The sequence below is a fragment of the Tiliqua scincoides genome, chromosome 2, assembly GCF_035046505.1.
Source record: "Tiliqua scincoides isolate rTilSci1 chromosome 2, rTilSci1.hap2, whole genome shotgun sequence".
Classification (NCBI taxonomy): domain Eukaryota; kingdom Metazoa; phylum Chordata; class Lepidosauria; order Squamata; family Scincidae; genus Tiliqua; species Tiliqua scincoides.
In genome coordinates, this window is record NC_089822.1 from 3,856,874 (window position 1) to 3,875,234 (window position 18,361).

General features: G+C 44.7%; 1 protein-coding gene across 31 annotated transcripts in view; it reads right to left on the minus strand.

Annotated features, from left to right (window-relative positions):
- Nucleotides 1–18,361, minus strand: part of CELF4 (CUGBP Elav-like family member 4) — a 697,876-nt gene that overhangs the window by 580,380 nt on the left and 99,135 nt on the right. For all 31 annotated transcript variants that reach the window (XM_066616553.1, XM_066616565.1, XM_066616550.1 and 28 more), the window contains exon 2: nt 8,695–8,777. In XM_066616553.1, the coding sequence (XP_066472650.1) occupies nt 8,695–8,777 (83 nt within the window). The remainder of the gene's footprint in view (nt 1–8,694; nt 8,778–18,361) is intronic.

Below are 18,361 nucleotides of genomic sequence, written 5' to 3' on the forward strand. Positions count from 1 at the left end.
ATTGTGAGGATAAATCATGGTGGGGGGCAGGAAGAACCAAGTAAGCCACCCAAAGCTCCTTAGAGGAAGAGTGAGAGAGCAATGTAGCAAATGAATGAGAATGAATAAATACAGTCAGTTCTCTTTATATTCAAATTCACTATTTGTGAATTTGCTTATCTGTGAGGGGCAGAATTCCCACCTACCTCTTCTTATCTGTGACTCTGTCCAAGCTATCCACTAATACGGTGCTGGTGCTGCATTAAACAGGCTCATGGAGAATTGTTGGACACATTTGTGTCCGCGTCAAGATTTGCCCCACCATCTTGGGCACCATCTCGGGGACTCCAGCTGAACCTTCACAACCCTGGCAGTGATGAGTGGCTGCTGATGAGAGGTCTCTGGAAAGCTACCTGAGAGCTGCTTTGGTGTTGGGGTAAGCCAAGGAGCCAAGAGACAGGTGGAGGACTGGTGAAGCAACACCCGCAGGTTCATTAAATAAATAAATCAGGCTCATTAAGTTCATGGAGTGTCTGGTGAAGAGCGTTTCCAGAACCTAATCCCATTTTCTGCACAGGCTCAATGATTCTTTCTCTGCTAATTCAGTATTCACTAGGTTTTCCAGGGAAAGTTCGAGGGAGAGAGGATTGTCTACAGCTTTTATTTATTTATAAATACATACAGTACTGCATTATCACTCTACATGACACCTTACAGCAGTGGTATTCAGACTGGGGCATCACGATGCCCCAACCTGAGGGCCCTGGCCTCTGTCCCCTTAAGGGGCAGGGGCGGGGGGAAGGCAGCAATGCGAAACCAGAAGTGGTGCGCGATCGCTCTACTTTCACTTCAAAGCAGCTGGGGAGTCCTGCAGGCACTCGTTCAGGGTTCCCCGCACCGCAGGAAGGCTACTGCAGGGACTGGTGAGTACATCCCAGTCCCTGCAGCCCCCTGAGTGGCACGATCCTAGGGATCGCATTGCTGCCTCCCTCCCCCGCAAAGACTTAGTGGCTCTCAAACTCTCCCAGAGAGAGTTTGAGAATCACTGCCTTACAGAGTTATAACAGGCAACACAGTTAGACCTGCTCTCAAAGACCTTACAACCTAAAACAGACAATGGGCAAACAGTGGGAGGGACAGACAAGTCTAGAGAGGAAAGACAGAGTGTGTGAAAATGAATTATACATACTTTAAGCATGGTGCTAGTTGGGAATGAGGCAGAGGTTACATTTGAACTACAGGCTCCTAGGCTCACAGATCATGTTTTTAACCTATGCATTATGGCTTTCATAATTGACCTGTTTGGACCTACCCTATGGCTCAGAGAGAGGGAGAGAGAGAGAGAGAACTTTATCAACATAACAAAGGGACTGGCGGAGTTCCCATCACCACTATCTTTCTTAGCAGCATAATCTATGCACTATGTTCAGGCAGCAAGAAAGCACAGAGAAGCATTTTTGTGGATTCCCCTGCACCCAGGGAAGCTGCCTGAGCATCCTGCAAGATGTGCTATTCCCTCTCTGTGCAGACTGACTTTCAGTGCAATCCAAACTTGCACTGGAACAGGCAGACCGGCAGGCACAAGTTTCAGGCTGTCTGAGGCTTGGCCTGAGGCAAGAAGTAACTTTTCACCCTGGGGAGAGTCGCAATGGCCTCCATGGGAATACCTGGATCTGTGCCACTTGACAAGGTGGCACAAATCTGAGCAGCCTGGGACTGCCATGGGTGGCTCAGGAACAGGGTCAGGATCCAGCATAACTGCCTCCTGCTCCCCCGCTCTCAGAAACCCCCACTGCCTGCCCTCCCCTGCACTGAAACACCTCCCTCCTGCCTTCTCAAGCCCCTCCCAGACGCCTGCACCAGTCAAGCTTGGCCGACGCATACTTACTAGGCCTGGGCCTTGCAATAGCATGGGGAGGCCACCGCACATTCACACGTCAGCCTATCTCCCCGCAGAGTGGCGCAAAAGTGCTTCACATTACTTTTGTGACACTCTCAGGCTGGCACAAGGGACTTGAGTTGGCCCAAGAGTGCTTCAGAATTGAGCCCTCTGAAAAGCTAAACTGGGGTTGCAGGAGAGTAGGAGATTGCCCAGAAACCAGGAAGAATCCAGTAAGCATTTCTTTCCAGATAGAATTGTGGTGATAGATAGGTAAGAATGTGGTTCAGGATGGCTTAGTTGCTCTAAATGCATTTAAATCTTTAGGGGCAGAGGAGCCCGAGGGTTCTCAAGTAACTAGCAGGTGTTACTTTAAGGCATTTGTCAGTAATCTTTGAGAACTCCTGGAGAACTGGAGAAATGAGCCCAAGTTCAAGACAGTCTTGAGGGGCAACATGAGGGACATCAGGGAAGATGCTATAGCAAAAATCTATTATTGCCAATACACCACCTCTGGTCAAAATTGCAAAGCATGGACTACTTATCCCAATAGTCTAGAGATGTCAGTAAAATCAAACCTCCTTAGTCAGGTCTGTTCACTGGTTTGAGCACCTAGGAGACCTGCTCTTGCTGATTATCAACAATCTCCACTTTGCTCCCTCCTGTTGTTGCTTCACCTCACCTTCCACTATACACAAGTCCTGTCTGAAGAGTCTTCCTGACAAGATGGACCACTTATATTCCCCAACACACACAAGGTACGTTTGTCCTCAGCTGTGTTACTCCCTATAGCCTGTTAAGTGATGAGAAAGAAAAGGTCTGAGATAGAATGCAGTGTAAGATGGAGCTCCACTTCTCCTATCAGAGCCTGATATAAGAATACCAGTTGCTACACACAAACCCCTCTCTACCTATTCTGAAACCTGAACACTTGGCAGTGTCAACTCCTCACTCCAGAATTCTTTCGACTGGAACACAGAGAGTGAATGCTCTTTGCATCCCAGAGGTTGTTGGGATGAGGATAGGAGCAGCCAATCTTTACCTAGTGAAATGGAACTTCTAATGTTTACAAAATAGATAGGACTCAGCTGTTTCATCTCAGCTTGTAAACTCGGAGATACTGATGTCAAATCAGCTTTACAAAAAACAGGAAAACTTTCCCCTCTTTTCCCCGACCTTCATTTTCTTAAAATGAAATGTTTTTGACATTATTTGGTTGGTGAGAAAGTGGATCTTTAGTATCACACTGCTGATGCCCAAATATTTCAGAAAACTTAAGGATCTCTCCAGGCCTTTCCATTCCATTTTTGCCTATATCTGTCTCTCCCCCACCCCTTTACATCCTTGTTTAAATTTTAGCTTTAGAAATAAGGCAGGTTTCTCCCTGGGTAACTATTAGATGTGTTTTCCTTCTAAAATAAAGTCTTTAGGGCATAGCAAACGGTTTGTGCATGTTCAGCATATTTGTTGAGCCAACCACATCTTTCACTCATCTGCAACTGCCGACCCAACTACAACTGGAATTTGGAGGGAATTTCTTCTGAAAAAGGAGGGGGAAAGAAGGACAGACCAAGTTCCATTGTCCTCACAGAACACTGCATAGTATAGTTCTAGCAATGCGGTAATACTTCACAGCACAGCTCGAGAGATATCACGTTTGAATGCTCCTCATTCATCATAAGTCTTCCTGAACATGAAAGGGAAAGCAAGTCAGGGTGAAATTAGGCTACACCCCTATTCCTTGGTATGCTTTAAAAAAAAGTACAGTACTTTTTTTCAACATAGGGAACACTTAAACATGTGATGCCCCCACCAGCAGTCTAAAGGATGCATCTTGCTACATGATGGAAAAAGAGGCCAACAGATGAGCTAATCTAATGGGATTTGACAGTGTAACAATATGGGGTTAACCAAGTTGTACACTGGATGTGATTGTCATGCTCTGTGAGTTAGGCCAGTGAAATGTTTATGAAATAAGCAAAGCCTGGTAGGGGTCAAGAAGGAGGTGATATCAGAGGCAGAACTGAAGTCAATACCCTATTCCCTTTCCCAGCTTTGATCTATCTTCCCAGGTCCACTCAGAGGCACAGGTCCAAGTAGACCCATTTGGGCAGCAGAGGCTTACCCCCAGACAAACAAACAAATGTTCTCTTACCTAGAAGAGATATATGGGACTCTTCTCCCCCCCCCCCCGCAAGATGTGCTCCCATGGCACAGCAGCATAGGCAGGGGTTTAGATTGAATTGGGGTACCCAACACTTTCTCCCATGTCCTCTCCTTTTCTCTGAGGCAAGGAGTTTAATGGCGCTTGGAAAAGGACCTAAAATGCTGAAGTTAACAATTTGCTAGCTTCCTTATTTTTATTGTTTCTTCTTTTGAGTCTTAATTGTGATCTGGTGAGGTAATGGAAAGAGGCAGCTTCCTCTACCGCATGACCTCCTCCTCTTAGCCTCAAAGAAAGCGAGGGAGGGGGGAAATATACCACCACGTTTATTAGACATGAGCTTAGTTTATTTGGATCATAAATAAAAACTGATCTTGATAGCGTAATTACATTTCATAACATTATCCTCTGACATTAACCTCAGAAAGAAAAAGGGGGGAGTGGCCTTGTTGTAATTTAGAATCAGAATGACTTACATTTTGAAAACAATGATTATATCCCCCCATTTCATTTCCTGTGGGAGCCAATTTGAGCTGGGGAGGGGGAAAAATGGTAACGAATGAAACACATATGTTGGGACATTTTTATCACATCTCCTGGCCGTCACGGTCTAGATCGCATTTGCTTTCTCCTCCTAGATCATGGGGATGAATTTCTGATATGGAAGTTTTTATCACAGCAGATTTACTCAAATCTCTCACAAAGCACAGACAAAAATCCCCACCAAGGATGACTCAACTCCCTCCCTTCCTCCACCCTCCCCCTCTCCATCAAGCAGACCACTTGCCTAATTTGTCTGAAAATGCCAGTGGTTGTCCCCTGTATGAAGGATTAGCACAGATTAAGGGGGAATGGTGTTAATTGTAGGTGGGGGAAGAGAGCAAAGCGTCTCCTCAATCTGTTCTTGATTTCCCCTGTGTATGTCTGGCTGGTAATAAGCTTCCTTTAATCTGGAAGGCCCCTTGGTGAAATCAGCACCACGGACAGCAATATTGATTGCTTTTGAGAAACCATCACAGCTGCTCACCCAAATTACCTTTGATATGTGACCTTTAATGTAATTACAGCAACATCAAAGCATTTCTATAAATTATTAAAGAACTAATATACCTCATCATCCCACTATTCTATTCTATGTAAAATATAAACAACCGCTGGCAAACATGTTGCAAATTGGATTCGCCCAAAGTGCAAGTTGGCAATAGTTTGCTTCCACTGCGAATGAGGCAAGGAGAGGCGTAGAAAACTGTCCAAACCATTTAGTGTGACAGGATGAAGAAGAGTCAAATGGCAACGTGATGTTTTGCGTTCACTTCTACCTGCCACAAAATACCGATTACAAAAACCAAAGTACTGTAAAGACTTGTCAATTCGCACCTACCCATGTTCAAGCAATCTGCAATGACTCCACTAGCTGCCTTTATACCCCTTGTATCACAATTTTTAGATTGTGAGCCCTTTTGGGACAGGGAGCCATTTAGTTATTTGATTTTTCTCTGTAAACCGCTTTGTGAACTTAGTTGAAAAGTGGTATATAAATACTGTTAATAATATCAAATGGGGATACATGAAACAGATTCCTGTCACTTTACAAAGCATGTTCCAGAAATAATTACAGTATAATATTTTTTTGTGTGATCATGCCATGTAAAATGATGGGCCTATGAAGTCAAAAGACCACTCCTGTGTACACAGGTCAAGGAGGCTACCACTTCCTTACACTTGTATTTATGCGCAGATGAGTTTTAAACAAATCAACAATGAAGAGTTTTACAAAAAGTTGTGCGTACAAGGACAGGTGCTGTTGCACTTACTGGAGAAGAAAGACTTTGAGTCAGTGAACTAGTAGATAGACTGCTCCCTCCCACTTTCCTTTTTTCTCATTCCTGGATTGTTAATTATGCCCCTGCCTTCACATAATAAGTTACTACTACTACTAAGTTGAAAGAATTTGTGTCAAGTGTGACGGGCATGCATTCCAATGTTCCACTGCAGTGACCTAAGGAATGTGTCTTCTTTTATACGGATGAACTCTGGTCTGTACCATGAGGGGATGTTATCATCCACAGTGAACAATGGGCAGAAATCCCTCTTCCTCACACACAGAGCATAAAGAAGGATCCATACTTTTAGCTTACCAGAAGACAAGAGCAGCTTCCCTTAAATGAATTTCAGCAGTTAGATTGACAAGGCCTGTTTGTAACTGATCAATCATCCTTCTCTGGCATACAGAGGGCAGGATACCTGGGGGCGTACTTGGGCAAAGACAGTGGCTGCTCTTACGTGGATAGTAAAGCCAGGCCTTCATCACCAATCAGTGAACTGAAAGGAAGTCAGATAGGTAGGATAACCTACAGTCACCCTAGTTGCTAGTATAGCCATGACCCAATGACATCAAACCACAGAAGGCCATCTTACTCAATTCCATTACCTCACAGACTCTGCTCATGAACAAGATCTCCTTGATCCACGCTCCTGCCATAGAATCTATCCAACAGAATAAATCAGTGCTCCAGAGGCAAACATTCCACAGTGGGGATGCCAGCCTGTAGCCTCCCCAGAGATACGTGATCAATAGATTTGGATGCCCAGCTGGAAAGCATGGGATTCTGTCTTCACAAAGGCAAAACCAAGTACATCTGGCAATGCCGGGACCAGGGTTGTTGGGTGGGTGACTGCACACGCATGACTCCATTTGTGCTGAACTGGGGCCAGACCAAGAAGTCCTGCCTACCCAGCTGAAGAAGCAAATTCATTCCCTGATCATACTCAAAGGACAATCAACCAGTTCAATATACCCAGTCCTTAAATCCACACCTACTTTTCTTCTCAGTTGGTCAAGATGGCCAACCTTCAGTCATCTTTCCAGCAATCTCCTAATCCACTATCAAAAGATAACTTCTGGATCAAAAAGTAAACAAAATGATAGAATTAAACTTTAAGCAAACAATCTGAGTCTATATGGGAATAGTGTCCTCCTTCCCCCTCCCAGGCACTGCACACCTCTTACTGAAGAGTACTAAAGTACTTAGGCACTCAATTCCTGAGGGAAAATAAACAAGGATTTAGGAGTCTAGCCAGATAGATGATCATGCTCCTTTAGTTTTTGTGTGCGCACCTCTAACAAAATGCACTCCATAAAATCAGTTATTTGAAACATGTCTCTCTCAGGTATCAGCCTGCATTTTTATATTCTTGTTTAACATTTTGCCTTTCAACCCAAACAGCGATTGTGCAAAAGAAGAGAATATAAATAAGTCATACATTAGTGACACCAATAAAACCGGAGTAGATTCTATCATTCAGAAGTAAAGGCTGAAGCAAACCAGGTAGGAGGTCAATGCAGGGGTTTCATTTGAAGGGGTTGTGTGAAGGTATTTGTCAGATGCAAAGTTTATTTAAATACAATATGCCATTGATAATGAAGACCATGAAGGGAGAACGTGCATATTGCTACACGATGCTGACAGCAAATAACCAGGGAGAAGAGCAAATGATGGGATAGCAGAAATACCCAGTGGTATTAACTGTCTCCAGTGGTGGCAAACAAACATCTTTGTTGGCAGACATTTCAAGTTGCCAGAATCAAGGTTAATCTGGAGCAATATACACAAAATAAAAATTATCCAATAAAGTCGGCAGGAAAAAGTAAAGTAAAATCTGAGCAGGTTTTTCAGGCTTCAGCAAAAGGAATAGACCAAGAGCTTGAAATTAATTTTGCTGACTTGGGCAAAAGCATTCCTTGAGTCTTACATTTCAGTTTTTAGGTTCTCAGAATTTCTTCTAAAAATGCCCCCCCCCCCACCTGATATTTACTGGATTCTTCTACAGAGCTCCCAGTTGCCTCCTATTCAAGTAACTAATCAAGTTCACACTTGCTTTGCTTAAGCAGTATGGCACCATCAGAGATTGAGAGTATCCATTGCATTGAGCCCTCCCCCACCCCAGAAATAAAGCCCACCAAACTTCTAATGTGCAGTTTCCAATGTACGCATGATTTATTTTTCAATGCTATATTTTGCAAATGTCAATACATAGAATTTGGAATAGACCTGTAAATTACTCACTCATGAGAAAGTTGTCATTATCTTGGATCTGTTTGCATTGCACAAATCTAATTTATTTTTTAATGTGAAAGATCTTCCAAAATTTACTCATGTTCTTCTCTCCCAACCTCTAATTCTTCCTCCTACATCTTCGTATTACTACCTTTCTACCTCCACAAACCATACAAAACATGACAGTACAACAGGGGCAATCCATTTGACATCGGGAGTGTTTTTGCTTGAGAACTCCATACTCAAGACTGACTGACATTATTCTGAAGTTAACCACTTTCCTGTAGGAGAGAAGGAAGCCCTGCCCATTTTTCTGAGCACTTCGATCACGCCACCAGGCAGAGACTTCCAGATTCTGAAAGTACTACGAAAGAGGCAGCTAACAAGATCCAGGGCCAGCAGAGTGCCATTTCACCTCCTGCTGCCTGGTTTTCCCATTCTATGGAAAACAGTGGAAGGGGTAGAAATTCAAAAACGGCACAAAGTAGTAAGGGTTTTCACTGATCCAATGCAAACTCCCATTTGTGCAAGCAACCGGTCATCTTTTCTGACATTCTTCCAAACAGAGCAAGAAACTGTGAACCAAGTGCTGATTAAAGAGAATCTGGACTCACCCCTGGAAGAGTCTTCTGTTCATGCAGCGCGCTCTGGGCTTTGAGAGCTGACTCCCTTTCACAGTATGTTAGGAAGGCACAACCTGTAAAAGAAAAGCAGGAGAACTTAAGTCCTAGCTGGATCATATGTAAACTACTCAAGTATCCTGTTCCCAGCAGCAGCCATCCCACAAGCAAGGCATCCCACGAGCAAGGCTTGAAGGCAGTAGCCCTCCTCCCATGCTGTTCTCCCTACCAACTGTATCCAAACAATCCAATCCTATGTGGTCACTGCGCTGAGAGCATAGGGATGCTGGAACAATGACTGCCAAATCTAAAGCAGCATCGTGGTGGAGAGACCATGTGCCTGGAGTAAGAGGGGCAAAGCTTATCTGTGGGTTTGGCTCTGCATAATCCCCTATGGGAGTCTTCTGAGCAACACCAACTCTGTTGCTGGCATAGCATACTGGAGCTGCTGGAGGATGTCTGGCTCAGGAGGGGGTTTTGCGTCATCCTGACCCGCTCTCTGCCTTTTTCCCAACTCCCTGCTGGAGGGTTTGTAGTAGTGGCCAGTCTGCAGCCTGTAGATTATGGCATGTGGCTTTCCAGCAACTGCACTGGTGTTTGTGCAGCATCCCCTGGCAGTGGGGCTGTGTTTGCACTGGCAGTGTGCTGGTGCTTCCCAGGGATAGGGCTGTAAGATATGTTACTCCTTACCCCTGTACATGCAGGCTCTATTTTGCTACATTAGCCAACCACATCCCTTCAGGTAACCCAAGAACATAGCATGAAGCCCTCCACACCCATTCCCTTCCTGGCAGAAGTTCATGCAGCTCTTGAACATGGAGTTCAGTTCAGCTGTTATCACCAGTGACAGACACATTTTCCATAACTCTGCTTTAACAAGGGACATTGCTTCAGATAGTGCTGAAAACTGGAGGGGAATCAAGGAATCAGATCTTTTCTCTCAACAAGGAATCGAGGGCCAAAGTACTCTGAGGGCTTCTCAATGCATGGATTTGTCCAAGAAGGGATATAGAACAGACACACTAGTACTTCTCAGAGAAATTCCAGGGTGCAAAAATACACTTAAATGCCAGGGCTGAAGTGTACCTTCAAAACTTAAGCCACCACTTTGTATATGTCCAGCACTCTATGCTTAACAGAGCAGGAACATTCATTCTGCTCTGAAAAAGGGTGGAAACACTATAACAAGGGAGAAGAATAAGGACATAGCATGAGTCCCGAAGGTAGTTCATGCTACAGCTGACAGGCCCAAGGGATTCCGAGAAGCATGACAGTTCAGTGACAGAGAGCCTATCCCATGTGCAGAAGGTCACAGGATCAATCCTTGGCAACTCTGTTTAAAATATCTCCCAGGAAGCAGGGCTGGAGGCAAGACTTCCGCCTGGGTAGAGCTGCAGCCACTATACTGAACTTGAGTGGCCAGTTGTCTGACAACACATGATCCCCTCCCTGACTGATTGGGCAAAACAAGGACAAGATTCTGGAAGATACATTAATGGGGACATCCCCCAGGGACAAGGAGGGGTCTTTTCACTGTTCTGGCAGCTGGCTGGAAGGAAAAAAGTTTAATTCACTAATAAAAAATCCATTGTCTAGTTTTCATGTTTGCATGACAATTACAAGTGGTTTTTTTTTGGGGGGGGGGGGGGGTTGGAGGGTGGTGGGATTGTCCAATGTTTTCTTCCAACTCTTTTTGTGTATTTTAGTATGCATATCTTCCTCTTCACTGATTATTTTATTTCAAATTTCCTAAATTGAAGGGGGAAATTGTGATTACAGATTGCTTTGAAAAGTTTGGGTTTATTATAGTTTGTAAGTGGGACATGCAGCAAATTGCTGCAGTAGCACAAGCAACGAAGGCCCCAATCCTATTCAACTTTCCAGTGCCAATGCAGCCGAAGTGCAGCCCCAAGATAAGAGAACAAATATTCAATTATCTTGAGGAGTCCTTTGTGACTGCCCTCCCACTGCAGGATGCAGCACACACCCCACTGACGTCAGTACTGGAAATTTGGGTAGGATAATAATAATAATAATAATAATAATAATAATAATAATAATAATAATAATAAACTTTATTTATATCCCGCCCTTCTCCCTAAAGGGACCCAGGGCAGCTAACATAAAAAACACATTTAAAAACATAAATTAAAACAAATAACAGATAAAAACATTAAAAACACATTAACAGCGACCTTAAAAAACAGTAGTCAGATTAAAAGACAGAATAAAAAGAGTACAAAAGAGCAAGTTACAGAGGAATCAGACCTGCAAAAACTACGAAATGTGTAAAAAATGTTAAAAAGGCCAAAGAATCAGAAGGCTTGAGTAAACAGCAGTGTCTTCAGGCCTCGCCGGAAACTCTCAAGAGAGGGAGCCATTCTCAAGTCAAGGGGAAGGGAGTTCCATAATGTTGGTGCCACTACCGAGAAGGCCCTATTTCTTGCAGCCGCCCCCCTAAGCCGCCTAAGGATTGAGCCCTAAGAGTAGTGCTAGTTCCCAAGGCTAAACTAACCTGGAACCAGAGTCTTGTTGTGATGTCCAAGCCCTGCAGAGAGTTTGAGGAGCAGGAAAAGGATACCATTTGCTTTTCCATTCCCTTTAAAGCCTATTCCTTTCACTTTTGGGGTTGACTATTAGTGGAAACTCCAGAATCTTAGGGATGGGATTTTGCTGTCCTGCATTACCCCCCCATTACCTAAAGCAAATGCGATCAATAGCTACATGAAGCAAAGAATAAAAATGAAATTTGCTTGAGCTAGTTAATTGGTTAAGGTCAGGCTTTCTTGATGTAGAATTTGACTTTCACCATTACAAATTTGGACTAAAAAAACAGCAAAACAGATAGCCTGCCCTTTTCAAGGGTGATGGGGCACTGCACTTGCTGTTTCCTCTTTCTATGGATTTATACTTCACACGAAGAAAGGGAAGGGACTTGCAAGAGGGAATAGAAGCAGAGCTAATGACTTCAGAATGGTCCTTAAAAGATAGTCACTCAGTAATCAAAGGGGAAGCTATGCTTAAAATTTAATTTCAGTGGTAAATCATGCACTGAAAGCTCTCTGCTGACCAAACAATGAGAGGAGACTCTGCCACTAGTAGCAAACCCGGAGTAGTTGATACAGTCTAATTAGGCTGATCATAGCACACCGTTAGAGAGATAAACTACAGAGTGTAAAGCTCCTGTAATGGTAGCTATATATTTCCTCTTCTGGTGATGGCCCCATTGACAGCTGAGAGTAATGAAGTTCTGCAATGCTTCCCACACTGTGACCGTAATTCAGATGTTGCAGGTGGCAAAACTCCTCCTTTCCTTATAAAAACAGCCCCCCCCCCACTTCAGAGATCCATTTGGAGCAAGATGAGTTATCGGGAGGGAGGAACTGAATGAAATTCTTCTTCCAGCATTTGGACTCAAAATGACACAGAGCTCCCTGGTTCCCTGTACGTATAAAAAGGAACTCAAAGCACTGATGGACGCCCAACTAAGAAGGCAGCAAGGCAAGAACTGCTCCCTCTTGAGAGTCTGGGCTGTAGACAGTTGAGAGAGCTGGCAGGGGTACATCTCCCAGACTGGAACCAATGGGATATCAGGCAAATGGGCAAGCAAGCAAAGGTTCTTATAGGGCCAAACGGTGGGAAATAAATAGTTGAATAAATAAGACCATATCTCATCTGATCTCAGAAGCTAAGCAGGGTCAGGCCGGGTTAGTACTTGGATGGGAGACCGCTTGGGAATACCAGGTGCTGGAGACCAATCCAAAGAGTCCTATGGTAGCAGGGAACAGTGGGAGGAAGGAGCCATATAAACAGGATTCTGCTACCATGTTCTGAAGGACAGCAGAAATAAAAGCCAGATGCACGTGCATTTCATTACACTCACTCCATCAGGTTTTTGAAGGCATTAGAATCTCTTCTAAGCACAGAGAAGGAGTACATAATGTTGGGCTTAACATCCCCCTTGTGTTAGCTATAGCCATTTGTGATGGATTATTAACAGTTTTGCATAGGAATGGGATAGACCCCTTCCTTTCAGACATACTAAGATCTGACAAGACCATCATTTGGTTGATAAACTATGTAATGATGGGTGGGCTCCCCCAGAGCTTCAAATGACAGTTAATTTGTGCTAAACAATCTTGGGCCTCAGTTAAGCCTTAGATCTTGACCTCTGCTTTTGATTTAAGCTCGGTCCCTTAGGAACTAAGGCTCTGTTGCCCTCCTGATGATTTCTTTGGGAACACAATGGGGTCTAGAGCCGTTCCCAACTCAATTTTCCCTGTGATCCCTACTACTACTGTTGTACTTTCCCGTACCTCTTAATTTGACTGCAAGTGGTGAGGAGACCTATTACAGGGCCTACTAACACAGTAGGAGCATCCTAGGTGTAAGACTCTAAGGCAGTAATTTTCAACCTTTCTCATATCACAGCACACTGGCATGGCACTAAAATTGTCACGGCACACTATCAGGTTTTTGACAACTGATAGGGCACACCATGCTGCCAATGGGGGCTCACATCCCCCATTGGCCCTACTAATAAATGACCGTCCCCCAAATTCCTGTGGCACACCTGTGGACCATTCATGGCACAACAGTGTGCCATGACACAGTGGTTGAAAATGGCTGCTCTAAGAACATTTTAGTTCCTATGGATTCTGAAGTTCCAGTAAAGTCTTAGTAAGCAATCTGTCATGGATCACTCCAGATAGGATTCTGCCATGAGCTACAAGAGACCATGGGAAAAGCAGTTCCCATGGATACTGATTATCCTTCTAGGTCACCAGGATTTACAGAAACCATCTCCATGCATCCTTGCATCCTGGACACTACTACTGTGGCAGAGCTGAAGGGCTTAAGGTGGTCAGACCTCCCTTTCACAGTTCCTTAGTAATTTTGGGTGGGAAAGGAAAGAGCAGCAGTAAGGAGATAAGTTGCCCAACATAAACCAGTTCCAAATACTGGAAAAAGTTTGGACTTGGTTTGAGATGGAATTCGGGGGCTCCTAACCCTCAGTGAAATTTGGAACCCATGAGTGAGATTTGGCTTCACAAAGTTTTAGTGATACCACTGGAAGTGAGGCAGAGTGTGCAGTGGGAATGCCCACTGGCTCTCAGTTCACTTTCCCAAAAACCTTCAGCACAAAGCCAGCACTAACAGCCCAGTTCTAACCAACTTTCCAGTGCCAATGCAGCCCCCATCCCTCCCCCCACACACAGTAAGGGAACAAACATTCCCTTACTTTGAGGATGCCTCTGTGACTGCTTGTACAGCAGCACAGGAGAAAGATGGGATCAAACTCAACTTTAAAGAGGTAAAACTTCCCAGTGTGGAAATTATTAATACAGCAATGCAGCTAACATATGAACCTGCCTTCTACTGACTCAAAACATTGGTCCATCAAAGCCAGTATTGTCTACACACTGACTGGCAGCAGCTGTCCTCAGTTTCAGACAAGGATCTTCTCAGCCCGGTCTGAAGATGCTGCCAAAGATGGAATCTGGGGCTTCTGCCTACACAGCATGGACTCTACCAGTGAGCTGCAGTCCTTCCTGGTCTCCTTACTCATACCAGCACCTGGATAGGAGTCCCCTTGAGAACCTACAGTGTGTTCCTCTGGCCTCATTAAGATTTATTGAGATGGATCTTGATTTAGGTGGCATATAATTCACTTCTTGGCATGACTTGGGAGGTGAGCTTGGCATGACGGGATCTCTCCCAACAACTCACTTCCCACCACTGGACAGCTCTCTCAGCTTGAACATCCACATCTGGAGACTCCCAGCCAGTAATTAACTGTCATCCTATTGAACCTCAGTCTCTAGGAAACAAGAGGATGTTTCAAGTACTCTCCTGGGAGGACTAGGTTGTTAAAGAGAAGGGAAAAAAATAACCAGGAGTTGGAGAAGGAAGCAGTGGGGGGAAGCATTCTATCTCTGCTCTATTTTAATTTCACCACCAGGGGATTCAGCAACATAAATAATAATTGCATGGAACACAGATGGATAATAATTGCAGCAAAGGTCACACCAACCCCTATAATCAATCCCTAAAGAGTTGTGAGGGCTGGAACACAATAGAAGAGGCATAATGTGATTGTATGAGGATATTAGGAGCTGCCTTATACTGACTCAGACACTGACCTCTCCAACACAAGTTACTTTAACTAGGAAAAGCCCTCCAGCTTCTCAGCAGAGTTTTTCCAGTCTTGATCGTTCTGACCCTGGGTCTCAAGGTGCCAGAGCTGAATCAGAGGTTTCACAGGTGTAAAGCATTCTGGATCACAGGCATGACCATACAGAATCAGCAAGCACACCTTTGAGGATAGGCAGGAAATGAACCAAAATTTTAGTGCTTCAGCTGTTTAAGTTTCCCTGGCCTCAACTCACACAAAACACAGCTTCTGCCTCTTCGCAGCATCATGTCCATTCCCCAAACAGGAAATTCTCACAGTAGTCTCGTACATAAGAGCCTAAGAAGAGCCCTGCTGGATCAGGCCATAGGCCCATCTAGTGCAGTTTCCCGTATCTCACAGTGGCCCATCAGATGCCTCAGGGAGGATACCTGTATCCTGTTGTCACTCCCTTGCACTTGGCATTCAGGTTTTAGACTACCTCTAAAACCTGGAGGTTGCATATAGTCACTATCAGGGTTCCCCTGACTTACCTGAGAGTAGAGACACGCAGGAGCAAGTCCCCAGGCTGGGTATCCGCAGCAGCGCAAGGAGAGAGCCTGCCTCAGCCCCTGCGGCCGAAAGGGGAAAGACCCTCATGCCCACTGAGAGGGCAGTAGCAAGGCCAGAGGGGATTGGTCTGCGGACACCTGGGAGCATGGCATGGCATGGCATGGCGTGACTGGGCACTCAGTGGTAAACCTTGCCTGCCCCTAAGCCCAGTGCCTGGACTGTGGGGGACCAAGCCAGTCCCTGATCGACTGGGCGGACCTCCAGCAGACAGCTTAAAGATCCAGGGCTCGCTGCTGCCCCTTTGCTTGCCAGTCTGCAGGAGCAACACTGCCCACAAGCCCAGTCCACTCTAGGGGTAAGGGAGTGGGAAGCAGTCCCTGCAGCCTGGCAGGCAGAGCAGGAGAGTGAGGCACAGGTGAGAAGAAGAAGGGAAGGCTTCGGTGGCCAGCATTATAACCCTCATAGGGAGGAAGGGGTGGAGCCTAAGGAAGCTGGTCTCCAGCTTAAAGCCCAGCCCAGCCAGGGATGAGGGCAGAACTGGCTGAGACACTGGCTGGAGCAGATGTTGGCTAGCCCAGGAGCCAAAGCAGCCTGGGACTAGGAGGGTCCCAGATCATGGGGAGAAGGACCTGAGTGATGTAACCCCCTTCCCTTGCAACCCTACTGAGGCCAGACCCTGAGGTGCCCTGGTGCTGCCTCCTGCGACCCTGGGGGTCCCCTGCATCCCAGACCTGACAGTCACAATGGCTTGTAGGCTGTGATGGACTTTTCCTCCATAAATCTGCTCAATCCCCTTTTAAAGACATCTAGGCCAGGTGCCATCATAGCATTCTGAGTGAGGAATTCCACTGATTAATTACATGCTGGGTAAAAAAAATTACTCCTAGCAGAGTCTAGCTCTCAGTAGCCTGGCTCTAGTGTAGTCTCTCAGAGATGTCTAGTATTCACAGAGATTAACCTGCACTTTCGCTGTACCACTTCAGGCTGTGGATGGAGTTCACACAGTGCAATGGTCCTGCATAATTTGTTTCTCTTCTAGACAGTTTCAGCCTCCTTATTGCCTGGCCTAAAGCATCACATGACTCAGTCTGGTCTCTTGTTAGAAGCTGCCCTTGCTGGTCAGGTCAACGTTCTTGCACCTTCCTCCTCTGGCAGCACCTTATCCCTGACTGGCCCACTATCACACCTCAGCCACAGGACTTATTGTGCGCTTAGATTCTGAACCATATAGAGATGTGCTGTCTTTGGCTGCCCAAGAACTGTGGCAGCCCCCTCCCCTCAGGGCTTGCTGAAGGCAAAATGCTTTTTGGAACAATTTCAAATGTTTTCATGGCTTACTGTGGCTACAGAATGGTGGTAGTAGCTGTCCTAGCAGCAGTGAGGACACAATTCACCAGGAAGTCTTTCTGCACAAACCCTGAAGGAGTGAAAGGGGATAAGGCAAAATTATAGCAGTGAGAACTTCCCATTGAATTAAAGCTTTGACACGTTTTCTCTGTTACATTGGATTTAATTGGGCAGATTGATGGTGAGCAATATTGAAAATCAGTGGCATAGCTAAGAGGGTGCAGGGGGTAGCAATGGCACCGGCAACAAGCTTTAGGGGGGCAACAACCTGAGCTTGACATTTGTGGCCAAAATTGTGAAAGCCTTGGTATGTACGCATAATACCATCATGTTATATATTATTGGAAAGGTAATTTAATGCTGAATGCAATAAAACAAACCTCATTGGAATATCTGTAGTTAGTTAGTTAGTTAACCTTTATTGGCATTATAAATATTACAGCAAACAACTGACAACAAAGTGGAACAATACACCGTTATCCACTAGACTAGTTCAGGAAAACTAAATAGAGAAAAAAGAAATAGGATCTAGAAAGAAAAGGAGCCAGAAGGGACAACCTTATCCTTTCAGTAAAACAGGTGTTAGATGGAAAAAGGTGACTACAAAAATTTTAAAGAAGATTTTATAGAACTAAAGTCCGGCGTTTTTTGTAATGTATAGGCCAGGAAACTAGCCACTGAATACGTCAAGGGAGCAATAGAGTCTTCCAACAACTGGGGAAGGGGTGATACCTGAGGGGGAAAATTAGAAATCCAGGATTCTAGATAAATCCTACGATGAGAATCATGAGAGGGACAAAAAAGCAAATGGAATATCTGTATTCTATCAGAAGTTATAGCCAATTAAACATAAATATTTATTTATTTACTTAATAAATTAAATTTGATTTTGTTGTGGGGGGCTCTACAAAACCTTCTTTGGTCCCAGGTAGAAGATGCCTTGGCTATGCCATTGTCCCATTTTCACTTTTTTAAGAGCCTGAGGGCCCAATCCTTTCCAATTTTCCAGCATCAGTGTAGCTGCAGTGCAGTCCTGAAAGCAGGGAATAAATGTTCCCTTACCTTGAGGAGGCCTTTGTAACTGCCCTCTCACTGAAGGATGTAATGCACACAAGTTGGCATGACGGCACCGGTGCTGGAAAATTGGATAGGATTGGGCTGTCAGGGTGATGTCACTTCCAGAAGTGACGTCACTTCTGGGGTATAATTCTGCACTCAGCACCAGGCTACACTTTCATTAGCTACGCCACTGTTCAAAATCACCTGTAAAATTTGGTGTGCATTATTATTATTAGTATTATTATTATTTATCTGTTTCATCAATTTAATTTTTTGTTCTTATACATTTTATTTTCCTGGCATCTCACAGGATGGAGCAGGTTGGAGGAATAAAGTTTAAAACGAACAGTTGTAGCAGGCAAAATAGATCCTAAAATACAGAAAACACTTTTTAAAAAACTTCCCTGTGCTTTGACAGTTTTCACTTGCCATCAACGTCCTGAATTAGTTCGCCCAAGAAATGCTGAAAAAACATATTCAAACGGCCTGACTGCATCTAATCTTTTTATTCACCCCAAGATATATTATCCAGACCTCTGGTAACATTGCAGTGATACATCCCATGGGAAA